The sequence below is a fragment of the Danio rerio genome, chromosome 22 (assembly GCF_052040795.2).
Source record: "Danio rerio strain M-AB ecotype USA chromosome 22, GRCz13ab, whole genome shotgun sequence".
Classification (NCBI taxonomy): Eukaryota; Metazoa; Chordata; class Actinopteri; order Cypriniformes; family Danionidae; genus Danio; species Danio rerio.
Genome location: NC_141042.1, coordinates 23,452,027 through 23,474,984, shown reverse-complemented (window position 1 = coordinate 23,474,984; position 22,958 = coordinate 23,452,027). Strand labels below are relative to the sequence as shown.

The window sequence follows — 22,958 nt, the reverse complement described above, 5'->3', positions numbered from 1 at the left end:
CAGGGAGGATGTTCACCCGCATTACACACGCTCTAATATTCCCAACTTACCTTGGGCCTTTGGTTTTCTAAGCCACTCGGAGAGAAAGAGGCCAGAATATTCCCTCTCGCATGAGCATTTAAGCACAATTCGATGTCCTAGAACCAAACTGTGCACCAAAATGATCAAAATCTAAGAAAAAGAAGATCCCATGCTGGCATCTTTGTGATTATTTTTGGAGATTTACAAAAATAAAAAATATTAATATTAATAATAATAATAATAATTTCCATTAAGAAGGACCCTAATTATTCTTGGTTGATACTGTGTTTAAGGACATGCAATACATTTGATGCCTTTTAATGTAATTTTGTGATTGAAGGGTATATGTGCATATTAAATGGGTTAGTTAATACATAAATATACACAAACGTGTGGTGAGATGTTGATTTGAACATACCATGGTGAAACATGGTGTTCGTTTACTTGCGAAAAAAAATATACTAAAATATTTGTAACTTTTCAGAATGTGATGTTAATAAAAACACTGGGATACTCTCAATAATTTTAACCATTTTTTTGTATTCTTTTCACATATCATGACTGTTAAATGTATAAAAACTGATAATAACATTGATTTTATTATAATTATCATGTAATGAAAATAAGAATAATAACAAAGAAATTGTGACATTTATGGTTTCAATCTTAACATATGCAGCTAAATTGTTTATTTAAACAATATTCATATATCATAATCAAGTTGATCATGTGTCAAATTTTCAAATCTATCTATTGATTATATTTGTATTGAATTAATTAATCAAAATTATTTCCACACCTGTGAAATTTTAATTATGAATAAAATATTTATTATAAAATATATTTTAATTATTATAAATTATATTTATCAAGTAATCCATTGTGGAATAATTAGTTTAATTAATTATTTTGTTTCAATGATATCACATTATGTTACTATTTAATGATTGCTTAGTGTAGTTGAACACTTTTGTTACAATACTTTTTTAGAAGATCTTTCCCAGAAATTGCCATTCCGTGTTATAAATAAAAACATGACATGTTGAAGTGAATAAATTTAATTGAGTTCACGAATCAAATACAAACAACATCCTGAAAACTGTGTTATTTGCAACAAACGAAACTACCTGAACATTCTTACTGGTTCCTAATTTCTGTCCCAGGATCAGTGCAGCAGCTTTGACCTCAAGCCAGCGGAAAGACATTCCCCATTTTTCAGCACTCACTCTTTTTCTGCCGCTCTGAGATCAGCGAGGAGGAGCGTCAGTCCCTGCGCTCGCACCCAATGGAACAAAGAGCGGCGTTATTAATGTGCTCGCGTCCAGCCAATAGGAGCCCTTCCTGTTGATGACGCAACGCAGCGCCTCTGGTCTCTTCCCACTGCGCAGGAAGCGAGACGCGCAAAGGAATCAGAAGTTGAACGCAAAGGTAACGCGGCGCGCGCAACACACCAGCAGCAGCAGTTTTTACTGTAACCGCTCGGAGTTTCCCCGCGAATTCAAGAGGAACCCGGCGTCTCGAGCAGAATGAATGGTTAGTATCGATATTACTTTACATTCTACGAAAAACACTTGTGCAGGACGCGTTAGATGTTTATCGTGGTGGAGTTTTAGTGAGATTTTAACGCTTTGACGTTCTGTAATAACAAACCTTGACGCTCGTACAATTATTAAAGCTTTTCAAAAATTAGTTTCAGCCTTGAAGAATCAGTTTGGGTCTCTCAGAGAAGGTTTCAGTTAACAGTTTTTGAAAGAACTACAAGTTTGTTCTTGGTTTGAAGACATTTTTCATTTTAAATGACACTCCTGAAATAGAAATAGGATAGAAGAACCACTTCGGGCTCTTTAAAGAGCCTTTCAGTTTTTAGTTGTTTTTACAATTGTAAAGGAGTTTTAAATTATTTGATCCATTTATGAAAGATTCCATGGATGTTAAAAGTTTTAATGGAACCAGATGCCAACAAGGATTCGTTGGCATCTTTTTGAATGTAGTTGTACATTTTTTAAATGTAGTTGTTTAATTAATTTACAATTATAGTTTATTTTATTAATAATACTCTCATATTTTGTTTTTTAATTGGTTTTATTAGTCGAAAAACATTCATATGATGTTATTTTCATTACGCTTTAATCATTAATATATATATATATATATATATATATATATATATATATATATATATATATATATATATATATATTTATATATATATATATATATTTATATATAGTTTTTGCTCAGTTTGACACATGCTATAAAGTTGTGACAGCCGGTGACCTGTGTCAACCAAATCTGTTTGTTTTTTCTTCATTAATCATATACAGACTTGTTTAAATGCAGCTCATAAATATAAATAGCACTTGTATTAATATTAATTTAACACCACGAGACCTAACCTGCAAAAAAAAAAAAAAGGATCGCAATGCTATGCAATGAGACCTTGCGAGGCTGTTTGATGTCTGAAGGTCCTCAGATGTTTTTAATTAGGACCTGTAAAAAAAAAAATCAGTCTGTCCTGTTCTCTGGGGCGATGCTTTGAAAAAAAAGAGAAGGAGAACACAGAAAGTCACTTCAGTGGAGGATCGTCTAATCAAATTTTTATAGCATTTTCTCATTTTTTTCCCTCTCTCTCTACTCTCCCTCCCTCCCTCGCTTTCTTGATCCCGGTGAACGAGTTTCTCTTTGTCTGCTTCTTTGGTAACCACACCTCCCCCCAAAACGCAGCCGGCTCAGACACCTGAAGGCTAGACATAATGATCAACGCAGTCCCCATGAGTCTGGATGCCTGCCAGTTGTTTTCGCTCATTTTTTTCACTACTTTGTCTCTCTGTGTTTTTTTTTCTATTTCTTTTTCCTTTGCATCTCTTGTGCTGCACAATCGAGGGGCCGGCACGCAATGTTGGGGGCCAGTATGCGGTATATGAGGGGCCAACTCTTCTGCAATGTATGGACCAGAGAGAAAGAAGTCTGGCACACATGCAAGGAGAAGCATGAACAACAATGTCTCCTTGTGTGTGTGTGTTTGTGTGTGTGTGTGTGTGTGTGTGTGTGTGTGTGTGTGTGTGTGTGTGTGTGTGTGTGTGTGTGTGTGTGTGTGTGTGTGTGTGTAAGCGGGAGTCTTTATTCAACCATACTGCAAAAAATTGCATATCAGAGCTGTCAATTTTCAGTTTTTGTAGAGCAATGTTGGCTCACTAAGATGTTTTGTCGCTCTTTGATTGAGCGTTGGATTCTCAGCTTGTTTAAGTGCTTTGTGTGTGTATGATTTGGTTCACCGCATGCTAAATGACATACACTGAGGTGTAATAATGCAGGAACGAATGCTTGGATTTGGATAGCTGAAGAAAGGAATTGGCGGTTGATAAACAGCATTTCTGTATGGTTTAAGGTTTGTAATTATTATAGTTGAGGACTGTAATTGACAAGATGTTTCAAAATATCTCACTTTTTTACTAACAAACTCTGAATAATTAATAATAATGTCAGTGCTGAGTACAATATTGTGCTTTTAATATAGTAATTAATATAAATTTAATTTTACTCTCCCTCCCTCTATTATTATTATAATTATTTTTAAAATCATAGTTTAAATGTAATATACCACACCCAAATCTCTAAATATCCCTCGTACACTTGGATTTCACGAGGGTCTGTTTATATTTTGGTTTTTGAGTGCACTTTTTTTATTTGCTCGGCGTGTAATATTTTGGATGTACTTTGCTTGTGTTTTTCACACAGAGCTCAGAGCCGACATGTTGGGAGTACAATGGCACTAAGTAGACGGCAGATCCTTTCTTTCTCGCTCTCCTCCTCTGCCATAAGCCTTTGAAGGGGCGTAATAAAAGGTTCAATAGAAGCAACAAGCTGTTTTTTTCTCTCCTCTCACGCGTTCTTTAGGCATTCTACCTGCGCTTGAATAGGAGGCCACTGAGGCTCTCTGACAGAGGAAGAGTGTTTATAGAGGGCCAAAGGGCTCAATACAATCAGACAGCCTCACGTAGAGAACCGCGCAGTTTGGGCGAGAGGCCATGGGCGTGTGTTCTCCCTAGTGTCACACCCATTGACTCCGTTTTTCAACGAACGCTTTTGGGCTGCTGAGGGGAAAATCGTATTGCAGTGTGCATTGTGGATATAGATATCAGGAATGTTTTTTAAAAGATGCATTTTTGCTGACTGTAGAGATCTGAAATAAACGTTCTTTTTTGGAATTATGGTTTCATGACAAAGCTTCTAACAAGCATTCCAAAATGGTTCTTTAGAGTATAACGTTATTAAAATAGAATCTCTTTACTGAAATGCTTCCTCTGTGGCATTGCTGTGAAAACCCTCTTTTGGGGCATTAATTTTTAAGAATGGACTGTAGATTTGATCAATTATACATTCATGTTAAAAGACCAAAATAGATTAAAAAAAATAACATATTGAAATCCTTTGTCAAAGGTGTTTACACCCCTCACAAATATCTCTTTTAAATTCATATTCCTAATAGGAAGCTATACAATATTTTATTTGTGCATATACATTAGATTAGTCAGTACTGAAGCCAAATCTGCAGCTTATCTAACAAAATAATTTACGATAACTGTCCAGAAACTAGTACACCCAAATTTATATGTTATAGTAAAATATTAAATACAAATTTTAAGAAAAGAGATTTTTTTTTAATGTTGTTGAAATTTTGTAGGTTGTAATTAATTTTTGTAATATTTTGCCTGAATTTAATTGTGTTATCTTTCAATTTCTAAATATGTTTGGTGACTAAAATATTATTTTAAAAATCTGTTTTGTTTAAATGCATAAAAATACATTGCCTATATTCACTGAGAAATTATAAAATATTCATTCTCAAAATAGAGTGTATTCCATTATGTTGAGCACTGTACATGCAAAATGTAAAAATTTAATGTTAAAAAAATGTCAAGGTTTTATCTTAATTCTAGGGGATTTTGAGATTTTTTTTTTGTATTTCATATAGCAAAAATGACATGAGGGCCAATTCTCCAAAATCTATATAACCAGAAAAAAGAAAACTAATTGAAAGCACAATATTTATAGAATGTATATTAGAACTAAGGTGATGAAATGTTGAAACTGAAAAATATATTAGGCTTTAAAGCTTTCTTGACGTCAAATGGCGTCAGTATCACACCATTAGGGGTTTAAAAAGGCTTTAAAAAGCCACCCTGGCATATGTTCCTTCCAAAAATGTCACATTTCTATGGAGCATTGTCATAAACTAATCATTGTGGCAGCTTTCAATTTAGTATGTGAATCAAAGATGATCTCAATCAGTTACATTTTTTACTGTTCATTTAAATGTGTCCTGTTTAATTATTTTATGAGCCAAAAGTAATAACTATTATTTATTTTTTACCTTGATTTACAGAAGACACTGAAGTGTACACATACACAGCTATGCTTAAAACGAAGAGACCACTTGATAATTCTCAGTTTCACTGAATTTACTTGATCAGGGTAATATAATAGCACAATATATTGCTTTCCTAACTGTTCTGAAGTTAAAACATTGGCATTGGGTTGTCTTAAACACAGTTTTACACATTTTACAACAAAGTCTGAAAACATAGCAACTTTTTGTTATTTTATGTTAAATACTGTAAATTGTAGGATTTTTCATTTAAATGGGAAAGAAATGTCATCAGTAGTTTACAGAATAAAACCAACATTACATTTTACTCAAACATCGTAATCGTAATTTACTATAAATCCTGAGAGCTTCCAAGTGCTCTCTTTATGTTTTTTTCGATAGCTGTATCTGTCATGCTAAATGACAATGAACATTATTTCACCCACAGTTTGAAAGTTATTTATATTTAAACAATAATCTTGTTTATGTATACCAAACTAGGCCATCTCATCTGTAAAACATGTATAGAAAAACCATCCATTATTATGTCAGCTGAGCTCAAATCATGCAGCCCAATATTATATGAAAATATGTAACAATATTTATGGCAGCTAAATCAAGGGGTGGAATTTGAATGGAGGGTTCTTGACTTATTCCTCTTGCGCTCAGTGTGAAAACACGTCGCCGTGCAGAGGTTAATTGTTTTTAGATCTTTATGTGTCAAGAGAAAATGGAGAAACTGGTGCATAATTGAGCTGCTGGTCGTTCGAGTGATTATGGATTAACGCGGCTCTCCAAAAGAAAAAAGACAGCGATGGAAGGAGCGAAAAGAATGGACTAAAAGACCCATGTTGTGAGCTTCAACCACAGGGGTTGTCTGGATCTTTCAGAGCGAGAGGCTTGTTTAGGCAGCACCTTCGGGGGCTTGACCTTTGACCTGTGCCGTGCCCCTCTGTGCTCCAGGTGCAGCTCGGTTCTCCACGGTGCCTTTTTTCCCCCCTCATTTTGTTTGTACGAGGTGTGGCTGAGGGTTTGCGGGTAGGCGGAATAACCTACTTATCCTGTAGTATTTGTTAAAGCAGCCTTGAAGTTCAACTGAAGATAATGCGCTGTTGTAATATTCATGAATGCATTAATCAGGAGGTTGTCATGTATAATTATTACAGTGTTTGATAATGGCAGAGCAAATCACCTCAGGCAGTGGTGATTGCTGCCTGATGCTATTAATGTTCTTTAATAAAATGCCCGTGTGGGCCGAACCATCAGCGCAGCCCGGTAGTTAAGTGCTGTAAGGTTAATGAGGCAATTTACATACGTTCTGCCGCCATCTGGACGCAGTAAGAGACAGCTGCTTGCTCTTATTTCATACTGTGTTTTGGGAGCTAACCCGCCGAAATGTCATTCCGGTACACGCAGAGAGCTTGTTGAACACTTTTGACTTTTGTCCCGTCAACACGGATGAGTTCTGCGAGAGATTCGACATATGCTAATGAGCAGTTTTGCTGCTCAGTTGCAGTTTTTGGTTGTAATCCTTCTCACAGTAGCGGATTTTCACAACAAATAAATAAATAAAGGAGGAACTGATTGGTTTTTAATTAGCTTTTTTAGTAGTGCATGCAAATTTTTTCGCTTTAGCATGTGGTATCTGTTGTTTATAAGGTTGCTGATTATAATTAGATGTACAAGAAAGTCTGAGCTCGTTGTATGTGGCTTCTACGTGCCTAGATAAGTGTTTAATGGCTTTATAAGTCATCAATCACCGATTAATATTATGAAAGTGAACAAAACAAAGTGTTATTAAAGCTGGAACTGGAAAAGAACATGTTGGAGATATGACATACCATAAACAAGTGATCTAGGTCACTAGTTTTACATTTGATCTCATGTATTTTTTTTCTTAAGAAGCTGTTTCATTTAGTCGTTCTAATTTGTTAGCTGAAAGGCTTAATAATTACAGACCCCCATATGCTAAACCATGTAACAAATAGCTTACAAATGATAATTCATTCATAGATTTAATTAAGAAATTCTCTTACTGATTGGTAATGCCACCAGATCGCTTTTTTGTACTCATTTCTTTGAAGTGTTAATGCTGTTTTTACCTAATGGACCAAAATGCTAAGCTAAAATGCTAAGCTACCTGTCATTGACAATTTTCTGTCAATCATAATACAATTCTTTCCTGGCATTGACATAATTTACACTGCATGTTTTCAATGTTATACAATACGGGCACTATTATACATTAATTAGTAATGATTGAAATGTAAAAAAAGCATTGCTTACGCACATGGAAGCTAATGCTGTTATGTTAACGCTGTAACAGACATTTAACAGTATAACTGATAATGTTACCAAATCAAATGTTAAATCTGCAAAGACGAACGTCTAAGCTTTATGCCGCGGTCACACTAGAGATTGTGCGTGCGAAATTCTGTTGTACAGCACTGCGAAAATGAGCGGGATTAAACACGATGATTAGACATTAAATTAAAAGCGAGTGATTGATCCATGTTTTCAATTCATGTCCAGAGAGGTCATATTTTGATCGTCGATTGGTCTCACGCAATCATTTGATGCGTTGAACTTTTCAACGCAGCGAACTGCAAAACTTGTCGCACGAGCTTACGTTCTGCTCTGACGCATTCACATGCTTATGTATGGAAGTCTATGGGGAGAAAAGTGCAGCGTGACCGCAGCTTTTGGCAAAGCTAATGGATGGACTCAATTTATTTTTAACCGATTGTCCCAAAATGGCCAAATATGTTATTTTTTTGCAAGGAAATTACCCACATTTTTCATTTTGTCTATCTTTTCTTTAGGTTTATATTGTATGCTTTGGCATTAATAAAATAAATCTCCTAGGGGACTTAAAATCTTTGGAAAAAAATGGCAAAAATATTGGCACTAACTGGCAGATTTTCTTATTAAAAATGATGGTGGGAAAAGAGTTATGAAATATATATATAACCACTAGTCCATCATCATTTCGTATTCGTTTATTTACTTAAATGCATTTTCTAGTGCAGCCAATCAAATAGGGGAACATTTGGAGTCGAACACAGTCTTCAATAAATACCAGTTTTAGAAGTGCTCACACGGTACCAAAAGCCTTTGAAAAGATTCTGCCTTTATATAGTAGGTCAGCCAGCATTTTCAACAAACAGCTTTAAACCAATTGCAGGCCCTATCTTTCCTTAACAGCAGCAAGAAAGAAAGGGTCTCCCATTCTACGGGCCCCCCATATACAGATAATTTCACACCACTTCCTCCAAGGACTGGACAAAGAACAGCCACTCTGCAATCGATAACCAAGCGAGAGAACGACCGAGGGCTGTTAAAGATTTGTGGTTTGGATTGGAAGTAGGTAGACACAACCAGGATCCCCTCTGACAGCTGAAAGCAAATAACTGTTACTGGGCTCTCCGTAAAATTGCAGAGATGGACCGTGAAAGGGGAAGGCAAAACTGTGGAGTTGGTGGATTCCTGCTGGCTCCGTTTCAGGCAAGGTAGACTGACAGGGGTTTAAGCACCCAGCATCGAGGGCTCGCCGGTGAAACCTGACTGCATTTTCCAACAGCTCATGAGGAAGAATAGAATTAGTTCGCTGTCGCCTCTCTGTGCACAAATACAGATTGTTGAAGCTTCCCTCAATCCCAGCGATTAAAAAACGATCCTGCTCAAAAAGCGACATTGTGTTAGAGTCAGCGAGTGTGTTTGTTCCAGTTAGTAGATCGTAGAAAAGCAAGATGGGAATTAACTCTCATTGTCAGATGCTCAATCCAAGATGAAAGCCGTCGAATTTACAAATTCAGCATTTGTCCGGTTGTGTGGCTCTATCAAAGCAGAGCAGCACCAGGGATCCTTTATTTGCAGTCAGATGTGCTGCAATCCGTACAAGATATAGTATCAATTCATTGTTAGGCTGCTCCCCGTTTCAACTCCAGATCCATTCAGTCAAATTCTAGGGATCGGTCCAACTTTCAAGTTGCGGTTGATTCATTTAATGTCTTTGAACCCCATTCATGTGTTTGCAAAGTGAGCTAAAGACCTGCGAGGGGTAAACTTCAAAGCACTTCCATATTGAACTTATTACAAGAAGTGCATCCAAGCATTAGTGGCTCTCATATCCAAAGCATTTATCCACAGCTAGCAGAAAGGAAGCTTAAATTGGCAAGCCATTGGCGTCAACACTTTGTGCTATGTCGTGCAACCCTTCCACAATGAATAAAGCACCACAGGGTTGTTTAGTGTTATCAGGGTGGTGGCATAGGCCAAGCCTATCTGAGACCCCTCACCCTAAATCTTAGGAATCTCACAGTGACCCTGGTGATGTCTCATTAATGGCGGAATTTCATAGTACATAACTAGGGTTGCAAATCTCTGTCTGACCTGACTGAGCCATTGCATGTTGTTCTTTGGCTACTAGATGCCAGTTTGATTGATGTTTAATTGAGACACGGTGGACAATGAACTTGAAGCCCCCAAGGGGCTACTCAATTAGTTTAGCCTCCCTTTTTTGTCAATGTGAGAACTGGGACTAGTAATCTCAAGAGGTTTTCATGGTCTGTTTACGAATGCATCCAAACTCCCAATGGTCCTGCCCAGGTCACCTCCTAATTTGAGTTAAACAGTCCTTTTAAAAAACATTTGTGCTGGAGTAAATTTGGCGTGTGACCATTGTCAAGCTGCCCCCATTGACTTGTGGCATTGCTTTTGTTAGCATTCTCATTAGCATAGCATTTGCTTGCACCTGAAGTCTGACCGCCTTAGGGTTCCAGTTATCAAAATTGACTTGTCAGTGAAACATTTCAGCAATTCAATGTATATTTACAGTGAGGGAAATTGACTTTTTTTCTGGAGTTCCTCAGGCATAAACCTTTATAAAAAAAATCTAATTGTAATAGAAAAAGTCAAAACATTTAAAAATGTTTTTCAAATCCTGTACTAGAAGTGTTAAGTACAGTCTTGAATTATTCCACTCAAGGTTTATCCGGGGATTGCCTGAGGATTGTGGAGTCAGCATAATCACTTCAGGAGTGCTCATCTTTAGTCCAAACATTTCTCTCTCTTCTCTACTTGTGGGTATGAGTGGATCTGAGCTATATCTCCAGTTGTGGAAAAACACTTGTGATTTAAATACAAAATGTACAAGTTAACGTTCTCAGCACAAATACATAAACACCAATTTTTCTATTTACGCAAAGGGGGATTTATAGTGAGCAATAGCATAAATAGTATTATATGTAGTACACAAGCCTATACTTCTTTGAGCTGTTAAGATTTCAGCTTTATATATTTTAGAATTGTACACATAATTTGTGTACTATGTGTTACATAAAGACAGAAGACCTTCCCAACATGTGTTTTAAAGCTCTGCTCGCATGTTTCCCAAAGGGCTACCATAAACATTGCCATTAAAATAAAACAAACCATAAAATTAATGCTTAGCATTGCTACAAGTGGCACTAAAAAGGTCATTAGCATCAAATACGACATACTCTTCAGGTGTCAATTCGTTTACAACTAGCTAACTGAAGAACCTGAGGGATTACGAAAATGGTTTAAAGCCATGAATTGTCCGCATTAAATCCAAATGAGAAATTGTTGTTTTGAAACATATTGAAATTCTGAATATATATATATATCAATATATATTATAAATAATTGTGTCATAATATTTATTGAAAGACATGAACATCCCCACCCTCAATATTGAAATGCTACTCTTAGAAATGAGAAACGTTTGTTGTGTTGATGTGTTTGCTATTAGTATACCACCGCAATCACCCTAAGTAAGAAACTTGAAAAAATAACTTGGTTGTAGTCTATCTGGATTTATAATAGTGTAATTGTTGTATATTTTCTCCAAAGGATAAATGTTTCCACTTTGCCAGAGGGCCAATGCATAAGTTATGCAGATTTGACGTCACAAATTAGCTGCATGTTGATGGAATAATAGTTTTTCCCCTATTAAGGAACGCAAACACATAATTTCAATGAGCACTGCTACAAATTTGTTTGCAGTTCAGCTGATGAACCAGAATTCTATCATATTTAGGCAATAAACTATCAAGAACAAGTCTAAAATGCTCTATGTGCTTGTTTTTGAATGGTTTTTAATTAGTCTAAACGTTCGAAATCTTTCCCACAGTAAATGGCTACCATAAACATGGCTATTAAAATAAAACAGACCGTAAAATGACTGCTTAAATTAAAACCAGGGAAATGGTTATAATCTGACAATGTAAGAAAACTGTGCCACGGGCAAAATAAAGACTCATAGACAGGCTAACTATCTTGCTTGTATTTCTACCTTGAAATCTGAAGATAAACATTAAGGGTAAAGTTGTCAGCATAACAATGTTTCAAGGTGACTCTCAGTGTCTTTTTCGGATTTTCGGAGGGCTTGTAAACTGTCTGTCGCCTCGTCTCCTGCCCCCTTTTTAAAGCCCCCCTCTGGTATTGCTGAGTTGACAGAACTGCAGGAATGGTAGGAGCTTGAACACGAGAGACCCTCCCCATCGCTCTCTATCTCACTTTTCACACTGTCTTTCCCTCTCTCGCTTTTTGCCGAGCTTGTACAGGCATGCCTGTCAACCGAACGGAGGGTGTATGGGGGCGCTAAGGGAGAGGAGTGGTCTGGGCTGAACAAAGGAGCACTGTCACCGCTTTTCAGGGGTTCTGGGTTGTGCAGGGTGAACGGAGAGCCGGGTGGGGGGTGGCGAGAATGGCAATTAAATATGGACGTGCGGGCATTGAAACTGAGCATAGAGGAGGACAGAGTGTTCACACATATATTCAGCCTCGAAATGGAGACTGTGGAAGCTCTATGTTTGCCGTTCATTGTGCAATATTTGCCTAACCCTTTATCTGTGCAGCTGTGGCCTAAAAAAAGGAGAATGCATTGAATAGCCGCACAGCTGCTGGCGATTTGATGAGCGTCTATTACCAATACAGAGTCATCCTCTTGTGCTGAAGTCACCTCTCCACACAGTGTAATATAGAGCAGGGTAGGGCCAGATCAGGGCTAATGTTCGATTTGTCAAGCCTTGCTCATCCTTTCAGGGCAAAAAACACAGCTGGTAGTCGCGTAGTCACGACCCTGATGACTTAGAGGTGTTGTACCGCCGAGACTTTTCTCCGTAATACCCTTTGTGCATCTGCGGGTGTTGGGGAAAAGATAACGGAAAGTATTTTAATGTGATGATTGGAATCCGCGACCTCGTCTCATCTTGTCAAATTGAGTTTTTTTAAATGAAATGCACCGCCTTCTGCTTTTGCCTGACTTTAGACAGTTCCATCTGGTGAAACGATTTCCTTATCGTTCTTCCTCCCCCCTCCTCTTCTGTATTTCATAGGTTATCAAGGCGCCAGAAACAGCGCCAGAGCGAGGGAGGCTGTAAAAAGATGCAATGCTGGGAGTCTTTTAAAGCTTGGTTCTTCTGGCGACTTGGCACAGCTCAACCACGGAAGTCAGACCGCTATGGGCCGAAGACGACCGATAAAGGTAACGAATTTACCTCTGAGGGTTTGTGGTGTGTTCGAAATGTATGTTCTGTGTCCTCAAATGGCTCCTCACTCAGTAGAGTCTGTGAACGTGCATGCATGTGTGTTGGGCATTTTGCCATGTGATCCAGGTGCAGAACATGCCGTTTCGTCTCCGGCTCATCCTGCACGCTCAGGCGTCAGTTCCTTGACTGATTATCTGTGCCTTGATCTAACCTCGTCATGTTAAACCGACATCTGAGACTCCCTATATTTTACTCACTGCAATTACCTCACCACAAGGCGCTATCACTGCTATTATGAGAGAGTCTGGAACAATATGTCATCTTTAGGGTTAAGAGAAGAAGTGCAAGAATTACATTTTGATATATAGCTATTCCACAGCTGTCGCAGACAGTGGATAGGAAGGTTTTTAGTTAGTCCGAAAGAGCAATGATTTGTAATTGCAGTAAGAAACAGTTAAGCCAAAAATGACTTTTCTGTGATCATTTATTGCCCTTTGTGTCGTTCCAAACCTGCATGTTTTTTTCCCCCAAACACATAAGAATAATTCATGTAGAATTCCATCAATAACAAAAACACTGTAAAAGAATGTGTTCAATGCAGTCCGATGTGATCTTCTGAAAACATATTAAGAAATGAATTAAAACTCTGGTTGGACGCATTGGCAACTAATCGGAAATAGCAGGAAAGACTACTTTTACAGTTCTTTTATGGTGTTTTTGTCCACTTTGGAGCTTGTCATTTTGGAAAAGCAGCATGACAAGTCTGGAATGAAATGAAGGTGAGTAAATATTAACCGAATAGTTGTTTTCAAGTTTAAATCTTGCTTGTGCACATGTTTTTTTTCACAGCTCCAGCCTTAAATCCACCAAAGATCACTGTTACCAGTCAGCCGTTTCATTTAAAGTGTTTGCTTTTCTCTGGGGCCAAAAAATGTTACATTGTGCTGCCAGTTAGTATTCCCAAGACAAACTCTCAGCCACTTAGACTAAGAGCATTCTTTATCCATACTAAAAAGCTGGAGTAAATTATCTCTAGTCTGTCAAGTGGTCAGACAGACTGGCCCTGTAGGATTATAGGTAACACAGATATAAAAGCTGGATAGCCGGAAGGCTGTAATTTCTCCTTCCTTTTCTGTCCCCCATCAGACCCACCCTCCTTCGCTCCGGTGTGTTGTAAAAGTCTCAGCGGTCTTTGCCAGTAGACTAGTTAAAGACACTGGCTTGTTCTTTTTTTTGCAGTGGACACTTGCTACATTTACTCATTTCCTAACTCTGCCCTTTTGTAGACCTCAACACGCCTCAACAAGTGTTTAAAAGCTACTTTTATTCCCTCCGGCGACGACCTCTCCAGCTGTTGTCTTCCTGGATGTGACTCACTCGGCCGATTGATTCCTTTTCTCTCACACCTCACCCTCATCCTCTCCTGCTGGGTTAACAACGCACCTCCGGCCTTTGACTACTGTTGCATGGCAGGTGAATCCAGCTCAAAGCTCCCTCTAAATCGGGCATGCGGGGGATGGATTCTGTCATTGAAAGCACTAATTGAGAATGCAATTTTTGCTCTTATCTTCCCTCTTATTTGAAAGAGTCCCCCCTCGTGTCTCCTTTGCCATGCTGGGAGACCCAAAGATCCACTCACTCTATTTTGCAAGCTCAGCAGGAGGGTAGCGGCTAGCATGCTAGCTGACTTTTGCAAAGCTAACGGTGCATTACATGGCATATTATAGGAGACATGGCCCTCAGAGCATTCATAAAGTCACACTGTGGAGGGATGCTAATGTTGTCCTTTGGTAATTGGCAGAAGCTTGGTGGGACTTCACAGAACTGTCGGGGAGGATTTTCGGGACGGTTGGCTAATATGGCAAAGTGCTGACAGATGAAAATTCTGATTTTATACATGCATGATTATGTGTGTATGTGCCTACAGTAGTATAATTGCTTTACTGCTAATATTATAATTATAATATTGCTATATTATACAATAGTCAACATTTTAAGTCAGGTCTCTAGCTCAATTCCTGGAGGGCCGCAGCTCTGCATAGTTTTGCTCTAACCCTAATCAAACACACCCGATCCAACTAATTAAGATGTTCAAGAGTAGTCTTGAACACTTTGATTATTAAGGCATGAAGGTGGCATGCTCAATACAGGGTTTTTAGGAATATTTGTGGATACATGTTAACAGGGATTTTTTTATTGACCAAACATCTATGGTAGGCTCTATTGGAATTGCTTTGTTTCTTCTCCATCTTCTTCTTCTATCTTCTTCTTCTTCTTCCTCTTCACAAACTCACAAAACTTTGCACATGTGCCAGAAGTGGCGAAAATTTACGTTTGTTATAGCTTTCAGAAGTGGTTGTGGCAAAATGGCTTGGCAGCTCCACATATGCACATTTAATGGAGTGGCCCCTGAGCTACGTTTAATGCACACATACATGGCACACACATCAAACATGCCAATACCTACAAAAAGTCTCTTGGAGTGAAATCTCAAATATCTTCTGCCCAAAAAGTGCAGTTTTTGCCATTTCCAGGCGTTGTATTTTAACGAACTCCTCCTAGGTATTTTATCAGATCAACACAAAAATTAGGTATTGTCATCTAAAGGCATTGACAATGTTAAATTGCGAAGATCTAGAGTTTTCATCTGAGGGCGTGTCTATGGCGGCCTCACAAACGTTGATGCTGCGCCACAAAACAGGTTGTTATAGTTTAGGCATAGTCTGATCTGTCTCAAAATTCACACATTTGATAACAGTCCTGACCTTCACGCGTTTACATGCCAATATCCAGTTACAGTTATAGCGCCACCTGCTGGCAACAGGAAGTGACATGTTTTATACTGTAACAAACTCCAAGAAATGTTATCAGATCAAATACAAGTTTTGTCGGTATAATCCAAAGGCCTTTGTGATGTTACATTGTAAAGATCTAGAGTTTTCACCAAAAACGCTTGTTCATAACGGACGAACAAAGTTTAGTGTATCTCAATGGAACAGGAAGTACTGATAACTAGGGCCAGACGGAATCTGCGGATGCTTTTGCTATTCCTGCTGAATTATTTTGGGAGTATCATAACTAAAACCTTAATATGGGAAATAAAAAATATTGTATTTTTTACATTTATTTAATGTTTAAAATACAAATCCAATTATATTCATTTTATTTGGTAAACAAAGCAAGTCTCATATAAAATAGCAACTAAAAACTGAAAATATAACTTTACAAACTGTATTGTAAATAAATTATAAGAACATTTTCGCAATAGTCAATAATATTACTGAAATTAATTTAAAAACTGAATAAATATAGATTTACACACATTTACTCAAGTTTATTAACAGAATTAATGATCGGCTAAAAATCTGCGGAAATCTGCAGAATTCTGCGGAAAATCTGCGTAATTCTGCGCACAGATTCCGTTTGGGCCTACTTATAACTCAGCCACACAATGTCCGATCTGCCTAAAAATTCACATATTCAATGAGATTCCTCTCCTGAAGACATCTGCATGCCAGTATTGAGTCACAGTCACAGCGCCAACTGCTGACCGAAAGAAGTTTGGCATAAATCAGTGATTTTCTCAGGTTTTGTATTTATATATCAGCTTAAATAATTATTGTCCACTGTTGTCTTTGATTTATATGCTAAACCAAATTTCTTGATATAAAGGTATGAGAAATATTTTGCAAATCATTCTTATATAAACATACCTTTAGTAATAATTTGAAAAATAACACCAACCAGACTCTAACTTGAATATATGCTTTAGCATCACAGGTCTTATGGCAAATTCAAATGACAAAATGCATCTTGAATGAACAGCTTTTTGTAAAAATTGCCCACTATAAATGTAAACATCACAGCACACGTGCTAACCACTAGCTAAAATTCATATTCATGATTTATTCTTTGAAAAAGTCATTCAAATGTTGTACAAATATTGAGTATATTTATGTAGGTCTACCTGCTACATTACAGCAGGCTAAATGAGCGTGTTTCCCAGGCCCGTGTTAATTGGGTAGCTCGGCTACAAGACCTGAGTGATAGTCACCGGCATGAAATCTGGACAGCTTTACTACCTCCGAAAGCAATGCCAGGACTACGGGCACTTGACCAGAGAGAGATTATATGGGCTTTCTTTCCTCCCTGCCTGCCAATATAAGCAAAGCCAGCCTTTTCACTTATCACCGGAGGTTGAAAACCACTGGCGAACCACATTGTGTCTTTATCTTCGCTGTCCGTACTGTAGTGTTTGAAGCGATCAGGGAAACCTGGATGGAATTCGAGAACGGTATTCCTACTAGGTTCATGCACCGCTTGAAATCCTTGGCTCTGCGGAGGCTTGTTTTGGACACAATGGTGTTCAGTACATTCCCGACTTGTTTCTTTCACAACGTGCTGAACCTCCGGTTGGACTGAAAGCGTAGGGTTTCTGAGTGGACTAAAGACTCTTCACATCACTGTGTTAACAGAAAGACCTGGAAAACCTCCTGAAAATGTGTCCTTTCTTGCCACAACAAAAAGTACATCAATTCTCTCGCTTGCACTCAAAGAAACTGCCATGCATTTTTTAACAGGATCTTGACCCAGCTTAGGTGGAGGTTGTCAATATGTCCAGTCCAAACAAGCAGCACTGTAATCCAAGATTGATAAAACAAGCAGTGCTACAACAGGCCTGCAATGCATTTTGAGAGATAAATGGTCTCAAGGAGATTAAGTCGGTACAACCACGAGCCAAAGTGGTATAAAATATGCTCATCACACTCAATTTGCCTAGCAAATTTGTAGCCGTTGATGCTGCTGTGGGAAAATATATTGAGTTACTTACCACCTTGTGTCTTCGCTGCCCAGGAGCTGCTCACGCGAGTTCAGGGTCATTACCCTCGCTGTCAATGACAAATGGAGCTTGATAGCATCTGCGTTTAGCTACAATGGAAACAGATTAATACCTCGGGGTGAAACTTTGCATATTATGAGCGGGGAAAGAGGGGAGGTGTTCGCAGCCGCTCCTGTTTTCTTTCGGCGTCCCATGTTTTGCAATAGTTGTTGCTCTCAAATGAGCTCGTTTTTAATGGATCATTTGAAGATTTCAAGTGGAAATGGTTTGTTTGGATATGCTAAGAAGATGAGCACTTCTGAGACAAAGAATGAATCATTAAAGTAGGAATAAAAACAGGGCTGTGTTTCTTCTTGCTACCCTGCACTTTGCCTCCTGCTTCGTGACGGTCCCTGATATTGTCATTGTAAATTACAGACTATCAGGGGCCACGAAGCGTCTTGTTTTAGGAGACAGTCTTTTATTATAGCGTCCCAGAATTTTATGATGTCCTTTCATCTTAAAAATCTTACCTCTGGATGCTTCTGCTTACATCCCATAACATTTTCTACCTCAAAGGTGTTTACGCTTGCATGTAGGCTTGTGCGTTGCATAGATGCTTTTATCTAAAGTAACATGTTTTTTTTAGTATGTTTACAAGTTTGTTTGAACCCATGACCTTGAAATGTGTTTTATTTATGCTTTATGTAAAGTTTTAAGCCAGCTTCTCGCATTTTTGTAGGTCTGTGTTACCTAAAGGCTATGATTTTTATCTTGTAAAATGTGACTGCACATTCTCAATATAAGGTTTGGCTGTGTGATGGCTGGTGGTGAATTTGTCCTCTGTGTAAATCTCCAAGTGCAAATGAACTTCTGTTATGTCGACGTACTTTCAAGTCGATGGCACACCCAGAGGATGGAGACAATTAAAACATCTAAAGCCTTGTTTAGACGGCTAATCTGGGTGGTCCAGAACTTGGGCGACAAGTTACAACTGGTTAGCGCCACAATAAAGTCTCAGTATGTGCGGAGGCTGGTCTGGAGAAGTCATGCCACTGTGGAGAGTTCTGAGGTTTAAATGTGGAATTATAAGATAGAAATGGGCTGCAGACGTTAATATTATTAAATTAAATGTATTTCTAGTGTGTCGTGCACTGTAAGAGCAGTTCGTGGGTGGTCCTCGTTTAGGTCTCTGGCATGTGTATATATTAGCTTCTAGAGGACAAAAAAAAAGCCACATGAAGTTTCCAAAATAAAAAATGTTCATCAAGTTGTCAAGCACAAGCAAGCTTGGAAAATGAAACCGGATGACTTAATGTTGTGCAATTCAGCGCATCAAATGGGTGTTGGGGTTGTAGGCGTCTATGATTTGAACAAATGTAGTATTTATTAGGATTTTTTTTTATCAGTAGTCTATTTTAAACTAAAAAAATATTAAATTTATGCAAAGACTGATATTACAGCGATATTTTGGGCGGCTGAAAGTTATTATTTAGACATAATACTGTTACTGTTTAAATTACTTATCATGATTTTGTGAAAACTGATTGACGTTTTCAAATGTTTATGAGAAACGGAGATGAGATTAACCATTTACAGGGCATTAATTGAAATACTTATTGAAAAAAAAAAAACTGGAGTGCTGCCGGGGGTTATTACAAGACCTTTGATTACAATATCATTTTTTCATAAAAGTTCAATGTCAAGTTACCATGTGGTTATTTGCCCAGTAAAGGGTTAAGATGACTGCAGTAAAGACTTGAGTTGTCTTTGATGTTTATTCTAAGAAAAACATTTCACATTTGTCTACTTTAGTATAAAAACATTTTTAAGATCCCAAAGTCTGCTGTCAAACATCAGAGATTCAGAAATGTGAATTCAGATACAATATAGATCTGAAATCGCATGCAATATGTAAACATTTGTGTCTTATTTGTATTGCTTAAGAGGACAAAAAAATGAATGCATGGAGTTTGAAACAATGGGAACTTTTTTTTGCATATGCATAAAATCAAAAGTTTATTACATTTAATTTTATTAAATATTGGTCAGACAGATTTTTCACCATATTACAAAATCGTTGGTTTTGTGATCTTTCATGTCATGAAAACCAATCTTAAAAAATGTGAAATAATAATAATTTTTTACATTTATATAGTACTTTTCTGGACCCTTAAATCGCTTTATACATTTTTGGGGGGAATATGACATCAGAGGCGATGCGGTGGTGCAGTAGGTAGTGCTGTCACCTCACAGCAAGATAGTCACTGGTTCGAGCCTCGGCTGGGTCAGTTGGCATTTCTGTGTGGAGTTTGCATGTTCTCCCCGTGTTCGCATGGGTTTCCTCCCAGTGCTCCGGTTTCCCCCACAGTCCAAAGACATTCGGTACAGGTGAATTGGGTAAGCTAAAATTGTCCGTAGTGTATGTGTGTGAATGAGTGAGTGTTTCCCAGTGATGGGTTGCAGCTGGAAGGGCATGCGCTGCGTAAAACATATGCTGGATAAGCAGGCGGTTCATTCCACTTTGGCAATCCCAGATAATTAAAGGGACTTAGTCGAAAAGAAAATGAATGAATGAATTACACCACATACCAGCTGATTGATGGAGAGAAGAGTGATGAAGCCAATTATGATATGGGAATGGTTAGGAGGCAATAATGGACAGGGGCCAGTGGGCAAATTTGACCAAGATGCCGGGGTTAAACCACTACTTTTTAAGGACATCCTGGGATTTTTAACAACCACCGAGAATCAGGACCTCAATTTAATGTCTCATCCGGAAGATGGCGCTCACTGAGCAGTATAGAGTCCCTGTCAATATACTGGGGTGTTAGGACCCACACAGAATGCAGGTTGAGGGCCCCCTGCTGGTCTCACTAACCAGTAACCACTAACCTCACCACTTCCGGCAGTAACTTAAGCTTGGTTTATACTTGAGGAATCCGCTAGTTCGCTTGAATGCACACAGCAAATGTGACGTCATTGCGGTGTTTGCAGAGGTTCACTTTGAGTGCGTCCCACATGATTTCAGCTGCTGAAATTTTTTTGAGACTCGAGCGAACAGTTCGCGCGATGTCGCATTTCATTTAATAACGAATCATTTTGAAGAGATTTTCTCTGAAACAGGCACCACTGTACACACAACTTTATGACCTGTCCATGTGTGATCATAGGGATAACAAGATGGAAAATAGTTCTTGGCTTCAAATTGCAACAGCCGAGGGAAAGGAGGAAAGTTTTTGTAAGGGTTTGGAAAAGCCTGAGGGATAAGTTTGTTTAAGCCAAAACAGATTATTAAACAGAAATATGTTTTTTGCCATTCATTTTAAAGAATATCACAACTGCAAACGCGTCAAGTATAAAAGCCTCATCCATTTCTTGAGGTGCGCACACAGTCAGCAGAGGTCCGCGACGCAGCACCAGGTAAAAGTATAATTCAGGCTTCACCGTTCCCAGGTGGTCTCCCATACAGGTACTGACCAGGTGAAGCTCTACTTAGCTTCAGTGGGCGACCATGTAAAAGTTGCAGAGAGCTATCTTCCGGCAATAAATATACTAAATGCAAGTGTAGCATAGCCTAATATTTCTGATTTTATTAAATAATTAACATTAATTTATTTTCGTTATTATAATCATTATTATTATCATCAACATTAGAGTCTTAACTTAATTAAAAACTAACATTTGTAACATTTACATTTTATGCACATAATTTATAAATATATAGGTACATTTGAAAATATTGTTTTTTTTCTTTTCTCTTTCTTAATTGGTCTCCAACAGAACTCCTCTTCCTCTCAGCATTTCCAAACAAACTGTCATCTTTTCAGCTCACGTCATCTCCAGATGCTCTTTGTGTCCAGCAGCACCTCAGAGACTTGTGCTTTTCACATATTGTCGGTTTCTCTGGTTCCTCTCTTTTCATTGGGGCGTCACAGCACTCTTATATGTACATGGCCGTCCAGATATCAAAGCTTGACTGCCATCTGTCCTAGCAGGCGAACACAGGCATGCGAGGCAGAGACAGTTTCTCACTGAGGTGAAGCTGCTCGGCTTTATCTGTTACACACAGAAACACACAAGACACAGTTCAGCACAATCATCAGGCTTTATCGTATTCGCTTGTTCAGTTGTGATGCATGTTTCCATACCTCTACTCATTTGAATTGAGTAAACTCTCTCAGTAGCCATTTATTACACCGGTTTATTCAAATCACACATTAAAGTGAATCTTTTACAAAATCATGGTGTAATTACAGTGTCTGCTGAACCAGAGACATTAATATTTGGATCATTTATGAAAGATGAATCACTGTCTGACCATCTGAGATTAGAAGTGGATGTAAGCATTACGATCATGATTTTTTAATATTATTAGAGTTTAGATTAGTACTGTTTGATGGTTTTCAATGGTAGACATTTTATCTTGATCTGTTATAGGCTTGGAGTGTTCTCTTTCAACTTGCAGGTGTAGTTTCCTGAAGAAGAAGAAAAAACATTGGGTGTAGTTTTGAATAAGGAAATCAGTCAGTTTGAAATGCAATTGTTTATGCAAATTTTGGTTGAATCAGTTGAACATACAAATGATACTGGAACCGCATTGATAAGAGGAGATATAACGTACCACTGCGACCTAGTGGCATTTAATAAAACAAGAGGATTTGTTCAAAATTTTTATATTGTTTATAGTTGTTTATACAGTTTAAGTCAGAATTATTAGCCCCCCCTTTGAATTTATTTACTTTTTTATATTTCCCTAATGATGTTTAACAGAGCAAGGAAATTTTCACAGTATGTCTGATAATATGTTTTCTTCTGGAGAAAGTCTTATTTGTTTTATTTTGGCTTGAATAAAAGCAGATTTAATTTCTTGAATAACCTTTTTAAGGTCAAAGTTGTTAGCCCTTTTTAAGCTATATATTTTTTGATGGTCTACAGAACAAACCATCATTATTTAATAACTTGCCTAATTACTCTAATCTGCCTAACCGAATTAACCTAGTTAAACCTTTAAATGTCACTTTAAGCTGTATAGAAGTGTCTTGAAAAATATCTAGTCAAATATTATTTACTGTCATCATGGCAAAGATTAAATAAATCAGTTATTAGAGATGACTTATTAAAACTATTATGTTTAGAAATGGATCGAAAAAATCTTCCCTCTGTTAAACAGAAATTGGAGAAAAAATAAACAGGGGGGCGAATAATTCAGGGGGGCTAATTCTGACTTCAACTG

General features: G+C 37.8%; 1 protein-coding gene across 2 annotated transcripts in view; it reads left to right on the top strand.

The window, feature by feature from the left end:
- Positions 1-1,423: 1,423 nt before the first annotated feature.
- Positions 1,424-22,958, top strand: part of LOC137488931 (uncharacterized) — a 35,393-nt gene continuing 13,858 nt past the window's right edge. Inside the window, exons 1-3 of one of the 2 annotated variants that reach the window (XM_087304330.1) lie at positions 1,424-1,554; positions 12,751-12,899; positions 14,190-14,376. In XM_087304330.1, the coding sequence (XP_087160456.1) occupies positions 1,548-1,554; positions 12,751-12,899; positions 14,190-14,376 (343 nt within the window). In that variant the 5' untranslated portion in view covers positions 1,424-1,547. The remainder of the gene's footprint in view (positions 1,555-12,750; positions 12,900-14,189; positions 14,377-22,958) is intronic. The other variant, XR_015522005.1, reaches the window with a different exon arrangement.